The following is an 8277-nucleotide window of genomic DNA, read 5'->3' as shown; positions in this document are numbered from 1 at the left end:
TATATATATATATATATATTACTTTTTGTACATATTTAAAAAAATCTTCTATTATGCAACATCATCATACATATATTTTATAAGAATTTAATCTTGTAATTAGAGAGAAAGAGAGAGAGGAGGGAGAAAGAGAGAGAGAACGAGAGGAAGAGAGGGGGGAGGAGAGAGAGAGAGAGAGAGAGAGAGAGAGAGAGAGAGAGTTTCTTCTCGCAAGCTTCGTCAGTTGAATTTACTTCCGACTTATGTCACATTTAAAGGATTAACATTCGTCGAATCTTTAGCTTAGATTGCGGCATTCTTGAATTTAGAATGGGCGCATCATACAGTTTCACTTGTATCGAGCGGCCTTTAAACAGCGCCTTTTATGCAAGTACTTTCACGTGTTCGACATATTTTATTGCGACGACTCGTCGCAAGGACCATCTCTTGAATTTCGTGAGCGATGATGTCGCGGTTACTATATACCACCAGATATATCACACCAGAGAACGACTTTCCATTCCGGATATTAATTAGCGAGTGACTTGAACGGATATAGACGAATGTTGATTTATTCTACGTGGGAATAGATAAGCGATATTACAGCGATTTTCTCTGAAGGCTCTATAGAGAGTCATTGAAATTAGAGAAAAGTTCAATTTTTAAAGTGCAGAACCACTTCAATATTTTTTCCCAGATAATCTACGATGCATTTATTTATTTAAGCAAAATAGAATTATGTGTTATATTTAATTCAAGATACTATAAAAAATAAAGGTGTAATATATTTTCAATCTGTGATGATTTTAAACGCGTGATACGTGGAGCACTCGGTGCAAATAATATTTCTGAAGCATACTTAGGTAAACAATCATTAAGGTCAATGTACACGGACAATACTTGTAGGCATTTATAATTACAGAGAATACACCGCAAATTTAATGTTCGCACGTCAAATTGCGATTCTAAATTTATTATGCATTGTTAGAATTAATAAAAGTGACAAATTCGATCATGTTTATTATAATTAACATCAGCAGAAAAAGGAGACAGAATTTAACTCATTATTGTATTAAAATAATGTAATAAAGTGTTAAAAGAATAAAAAATGAGCAAAAAATAATGGACTAGAATTTCAATAATGCAATTTTAATATGTCAATTTGATATTAACATTAATATAGCAAGACAAGTTTTAATTTAACGAAGTCTTTCTCAATCATGATTATGTATGACTAAATTATTAAAAATGAAAACAAAAACATAAAGAAATCAAAGTAATGGAGTTAAAATGGTAGAGATAAATCAATACAAAGTAAAAATATAAATTAAACATATCGTTAAGGTTATAAAAGTGAAGTGTATAATTAATGGTTGATTGAGTACTACAATTATGTTAATTCTTTTTATCATATTGAACAACATGTTAAAGTGAAAGTCTTCCTCTCTTTTGTATCAAATAAAAATTTTTTAATGTATTACAAATATTTCTTAAATCTGATAATATAAGAATAAAGTAGCGTTTTCAATCTTTTTTAATTTGTGATACATTAAATAACGATCCTAAGTCGAGGTACATTATTAAACGCATACGTTTTAATGAGCAGCATAGATCTTTTATGAGATGCCGCTAATATGCCATTCAAAAATAAATAGTAATATTCTAAAGTTTCAGTTTTTAATTGAATTAAAATATAACGCTCAATACGCAAAAAGTAATAAAAAGAAAATAACGGTCAATAAGCGAGCAATAATAGATATTTTACTAAAAAATATGTTAACATGATTTATTTAATCAATAAAATATGTATATAGAAAACGATACTAAATGATAATATTAATTTTGTAAGAATTTCTATAAATAAGTTTTCTAAATTGCAGGCTCAAGAGCTGCGGCTAGTTAGATCGCAAGAGCGACGGCGGCCTATAATCGTTAAACCAATGCGGCCTGTGAGGCCGTCTTTTCCAAACAGAAGGAACGTTTACACAGGTCAGTTTTCCCACGATAATTAACAATTTTGAATCGTAAAAATGACATGAAATGATCATTAATGATTTTCCTAGGTTTATCGAGAGCGCCTGTGATGCGGCCAACTAAACGGCCGAACGATCCGAACAGGAGGCCCACGGAAAACGAATGCACTTTCTTCACGAAGACGGTGTGTCTCGAGGCCAACGATTATCCACAGTGAGTCTGCCCTGAACTTTCGTTTCGGCATTGAATTAATGACGAACATTGTTACGCGGCGATTTGCATACGACCGAGATTAAAATCGCCTGGCCCATCTTAATTGGCAGGCCGGCGATTTTCACTTTCCGCATCTCCCCTTCTCGAGAGTATTAAAATAAACTGCGATCGAATTGTAGAGATAAATAAAATATTGATCGTATATGGCAGAAGTTTAATTAATAAAATTCAAAATTTTATTACAGAATTTTTAAAAATTTAGACAAAGTACATTATTATATAAAATTCTTGAAATTGTTTTTTAAATTCGTTAATTATTTTTTTACAAATAGATAATTTGCACAATCCAACTCATTATGGAGTGCTATGTATTGAGCAATTGCAATATCATTTTGTCGGTATTTCCTGCTGAATTCCTTTAAAATTTTCATTACTTGAAGCTATCATTCCTAGTCTTTCAAATAAGTACGAAATAAACATAAAAGAAATTTTCCACGTTGGAGAAAATATGCTATTATTCGCTTTCGCGAAAAAGCAAAGAAATTAATAACGGCCTTAACTTTCTAGCGAGGCGATAATAAGAAGTTTAAGGTCCAATAAGGAAATGGTATCAGCATTGTTGACCGATTATAAAGCACAAGACGGAAGCGCGGAAGAAAAATTGCCAAGCGCCCTACCATTGGAGAACAGATACGAGAACAATGAGATTAAAAGGTAATTGAAATATTCACATTTCTATTTATCTCTTAAAAATTACCAAGTTTTTATTTTAGAATATTAATTTAATTTTCTATTGACTTTAAATAAATAAAAATGATTCGCGTATATAATAGAAACATCTAAAAATTATTTTTTGCACGTTTTATATACTTTAATAAATTTGATAAAAATAAATTATAAATAAGGCAAGGAGTTAAGATAAAAAAATTAAATAACTAAAAATTAGAATTTTTTACAATTTAATGAAAATCACTTTTATTACTTATTACATTTTTTTGCTTTTAGACGATCTGACAATTCCTTTGACAACGTAGAAGAGGGTTTTACTTGTCCATCAACTGTCAAATATGCTCGTCCACAATTAGCAAGAGCTGCTTCCGGAGTATGGAAGTATATAATAAACACAGGTGAACACACCCAGACGATACGACTGGAGAAATGTTCGTAAGTATAGCAACCAATATAGTGTATATTTTATTTGAAAAGAGAGTAATTTATTTGGATATTAATTTTGTAAATTTATGTAATATTACATTTAAAGCGACTAAATAAAAGATATCGTTATAATTAACGTTAAAGTTAATATATATAATTTCTTCTTATGACGATGTATTGCTGAAAAAAGCATATATTGCATAAATTTATAATGTTAATTATATTTAATTTAAATTTTTAATCATTCCTACAGATGGTCACTCAATATGTCATTAATTTAATTAAAACAATGCAGTTAAAGACTTTACTCAAGAAATGTATTATATTTAACTAAAAATTAGTTCATTATTTATAAGTGCCTAATAATTTGGACGTTGTTTACTTTAAAATAAAGTAATTTAACTACAGAAATGTGTGTGGATTAATTAAATGTGGTTGTTTCTTTAATTATATAATTTAAAATATATCAAAATAATACATTTTGACATATATGGAGATAAAAATAAAACGTTATTTAATTCAAAGAATTAATTTAAATTTGCCTTTTTAATATTTAACAGTATACAATTATTTTATTTTTAATGTGCATTTTTTTATTTTTTAACAACATTTAATAATATTTAATGTTTTTTTTACAGCAATCCACAGTCAAGTTGCTCGTTCATCTCAGAAAACTATCGTTCCTCTTGCGTGCAAATCTATAACTATCACAGATTGCTGACTTGGGACCAAAAACTGGGACTCCACATGGATATATTCAAAGTGCCGACCTGTTGCAGCTGTCACGTACACGGCTACGCCGAGATCTTCCCGCCGCATCAAAAGGATCCTCCGACGAAGCCCAAGGAATCGTTCCCGGGCGCCGATTTCGCGACGATCAACGACCAGAAGGACGATTTTCAGGATCTCAATAAGCCTATCGTTCTCAATCATATTACCAAGTATACCCCCAGCATAAACTTCGACTCCAGCCACGGTACTTTATCTCAGAATCATTCGCCTACGTTGAATGACCTCAGCGAATATGTCTCGTTTTCTTCAGTGTCCAGCAACAAGAAGCCGGTGTTGGAGGTCAACCCGACGAGTAGACCCAGCTTTACTCTGCCTGGCAGAACTAGACCGAAGAAACCCTCGCCGATCCCTCGGCCGTACGACAAATTGCCGCAACAGCATGCGCCCAACACACGAGCACCGGGTTACAAAGGACCATTGACCAAGAGCAGCAGGCCCAACCGACTCAACAGGCCACCTTACAGACGAGAATCAACCGCTCACGAAGATTACACGGAGACTTCCCGTAATACGACCAGCCGGTGAGTAACGTGCAATACTTTTACCACACCAGTTCAGTATTTTTTAAATTTTATAAAATATTTTTGTAGGAGAGATAATCTTTGTCAGATTATGATATCTAGACTTGATAGCGAAATAATTCAGATTATGACTTCTATTAATTAATGTTGCAATTGAAATTTTGTAGAAATCATTGAAGCTATTAGAAATCATTTTTCAGATACAGTCAGCCATACGATCAGGACGTGGATGCCACGTCGAGACTGCAGAACGGAGGCTTTGACGATGAGTACCAGGAACCGCAAAGGAGAATCAATTATAATTATCACCCAATCATAGACTTTTTTAAGCCGGAGGCTTCCATGTTGAAATCCGCAGAACCGCAACTCGCCACCAAGCCTGTCCAAAGTGACAACAACGCGTGGAAGCCGATGATATCTTAAATTCTAGTGTTCTTCCTTCGGAGTACCTGACATCCTATTTTAATGATGATTCCAAATCACGTATTTCACGGAATTCGTGTTTCTTACATTGATATCTACGATCGTGCGAGAGTAATATTTCCTAGAGAAAAATTCTGTGACATGTTCATTGTTTATGTGCCTCTAAGACTTTTTTTATGTTGGATTCCAACATAAGAAGAAAGAATCCAAAAAAAAAATTTAATTAAAATTGTAAGTGAAGACTAGCCTACATTTAATTTAACGTTTAATTTAACATCTTACGAGGCACTTTGTATTATTATATAATTTTAAATAGATATTTTATCTAATTAGTTTTTCTTAGTTTTCCTAATTAAGTCATGCAAAGATATATATAGTAAATGACGAGTAAATTTTTATTTGAATATTGCTTGAAGATTCTTCGTATATTAATAGCGAAAAGACATCAAAATATGTAAATGTTGTATTATGGCCAAAATGGGTAGATGCAATGATTGTTTCACTTTTTTCGGACTTTCGGATACGTTCGTCTCGATCTAATATTTATTAATTGTTACCTCTTTCTATTTATAAATAGAAAGAATTATTTATAAATTATACTTAAGGAGTTTACGATATATGATCGTGTTTTGTATCACCAATAAAGTATTCTTAGATCGTTCTTTTTTAATCTTAACACCTATTTATAATTGTTTGAGCTGATTCAATTGTAATTCAAAATTAGATCCACGAGAATAAATTAATTAAGAGGAATAATTCTATTTTCGGTCAAAGCGAATCATATGCCAGGATAATTGAATTAATTCAGTTTTTTACAGTAATTAATCGCGGATATATATTGAAAAATTTTTATTTTATGCCAAATCTAAAAGATATTCTAATGTAACCCAACCGCATCTTTATAGAAATGGAGAAAGCTAAATTTCTCGTAGTTGTATGTTTTGTAAAAACTTTTCTACAAGGTTTGCTTACTAGAAACAGGAAAGGATTAAGTCTGTTTTGTTGTTGTCGTGGTTTGATTTCTGTTATGCTAATTTCTTCATTTTTAGATAACTTTATTCAGGAGATATTTCCCAGATTACAATGAAGATATCTCCTGAATAAAGTTATCTGCAACTTATCTGGATGTGAAGAAATTGGGTATTAATCCTTTTTAGAATTCAAAAAAATTTATCTAAGATTATATAAGTCTTTTATGTTATAAATTTATAAAATTTTTTAATTTTAAATATTTAACTTGCATTTTTACAACAACTTAGAATACAAATTTATCAGTCGTTTTAATTGCAATCGACAAAAGAATAACATTAGCAAGCGTGACTGAATATCAATTTCTTAGACAAAACATTGAGATTTATAATGAAGTTTTATACTGAAAGGATTGCAAAATGATTTCTGTTTTATATTTTTAATTTTTTAATTTAAGTTGTTAGAGGATTGATTGAAATTGGAATCGTTTAGGTTTATTAATCAGAATTAGAAATAATAATAAAACGCGGTTATTATTTAAAAAGTCCCTTTATCAAAAGGAACAATACTACGGAACATATAATATACTAGGAAGTACTTTGTACTAAAACAGTCTTACTGTATAGTTAAATGTGTTACGTTTATTAAATACACACCTGTTACGTCCGTTCTTGTGATATAGCAACATGCGTAATCACATTCTCGTGTTCGTGAAAAGATCGGTGATGAGTATCGTTTGCTACAATCGACTCAATTTGTGTAACAAAATTATTCGAACTAATGCTCATAATTATAAGTTAAAAAATTCGCTTTTAATAATAAAATATCTAAATGCAATAATCTGATTAGAAACAAGATCATTTATGTGAGAACATTACCTAAATACGAGAAGCATCACTTTCAATCAAAGTTAGATGTTACTTTAGCCATCTGCGTGCTAAAAGCACGCATTACACGCTCACTAGACACGCCCCTGCACTTACCTATTTAAGCACGCTTGTAACTGCTCTGGAAATGAAAATTACATTCTATGATAATTTTCTCACGGACTCGTCGAAGCGAAGAAAGTCCCGTAGCTCGAACGATACGCTTCGCGGCCCAACGCGGAAAGAGACGCGGGAGACAATCGCCACGAGTGGAGAACGCAACCAACGAGTGGTGAAACGAATCGTTCACAGTTGACTGAACGAAGTAAATCACACAATGCTGTATGTTTTTGATGGATATTCTCATGGTGCATCCTCGCGCCTCATCATGCGTCTTGTTCTTTTACTTCGTGTCGATAGTGATGCACTTAGCTCAATTAACGACACATTTCTCCTTTCGAGCATCTTTTACGAGGTGGTCGTAATCGCGCCGTAAAAAAAAAAAAAATAAAAAGTACGAGCACATTGTAATTGGGGTACCATGAAGCTATACGTCGGAGTTTCTAATACGTGAACCGGAGAAGAGAGGCATTTGGGTGAAACGGCTTGACGAACGAATCCAATCGAGAGTAACAGAATCGTTGAACGATCGGATCTACACGCTTCGCGAAGCAGGGTATCTAATCGTTCTAACGTTTTTCACCCTACCTCTCCTCTCTTCAGATGACTGGAAAATATAAATTAGGCCATGCGGCCCGTGCTGCCGGCCAGTTTGACGTTAGACCTCGATCGAAGATGATTAGAAATCACACCGGCGGTTCGCACGTAAATCGCGATTTTCTCTCCTTTGCCGCGACGAACATAAATTGATAAGCATCACCTGTTGTCCGCGTAGAATCCGCGTTCTTTAAAAACCAAGTAACATAGTGTCTTCTACTGCTATGAAGAATCTGAATCGCAATTCGTTATCGTGAAAAACGAATTCGATATTTGTTGCCGTTCTACACGATCTTAAACTGATACAGTTTGTGATTAAAATAATATTCACCTTCTCTCATATATTGCAATAAATAATTAATATACACGGAAAGAATAACGGTCTTGCTGAAATATCTAAAAATTTATAAATACAGATCTGATGATCATGCTTGAATTTTTTATATACTTATTTTAATGGTTCAATAAAATCATTTTTAAATCTGTATCTATAATATTAAAATTTTTAGATATTTCAGCAAAATCATTTTTTCTGTGCATATTTCTAACATTTAAACATTAATGTTACATGTTTTAGTTCTACTATTTAGCATAATAATTGTGAAGATGTGCTTACTGAAAACTTTTTTTTACACTTAAACAATTATTGTTAGTTATATGTCTAACAA

General features: G+C 32.2%; 1 protein-coding gene across 2 annotated transcripts in view; it reads left to right on the top strand.

Moving 5' to 3' along the window:
* Positions 1–5297, top strand: part of LOC108754433 — a 9931-nt gene extending 4634 nt beyond the window's left edge. For both annotated transcript variants that reach the window (XM_018496705.1, XM_018496704.1), the window contains exons 4-10: positions 1860–1968; positions 2043–2166; positions 2734–2880; positions 3172–3330; positions 3960–4297; positions 4364–4634; positions 4835–5297. In XM_018496705.1, coding sequence (XP_018352207.1) covers positions 1860–1968; positions 2043–2166; positions 2734–2880; positions 3172–3330; positions 3960–4297; positions 4364–4634; positions 4835–5057 — 1371 coding nt within the window. In that variant the 3' untranslated portion in view covers positions 5058–5297. The remainder of the gene's footprint in view (positions 1–1859; positions 1969–2042; positions 2167–2733; positions 2881–3171; positions 3331–3959; positions 4298–4363; positions 4635–4834) is intronic.
* The last annotated feature ends 2980 nt before the right edge of the window (positions 5298–8277 follow it).

This window comes from Trachymyrmex septentrionalis, unplaced genomic scaffold (assembly GCF_001594115.1).
Source record: "Trachymyrmex septentrionalis isolate Tsep2-gDNA-1 unplaced genomic scaffold, Tsep1.0 scaffold8, whole genome shotgun sequence".
NCBI classification, from domain to species: Eukaryota; Metazoa; Arthropoda; class Insecta; order Hymenoptera; family Formicidae; genus Trachymyrmex; species Trachymyrmex septentrionalis.
Note: the sequence above shows the minus strand (reverse complement) of the source record. Positions and strands in the feature narration are given on the sequence as shown.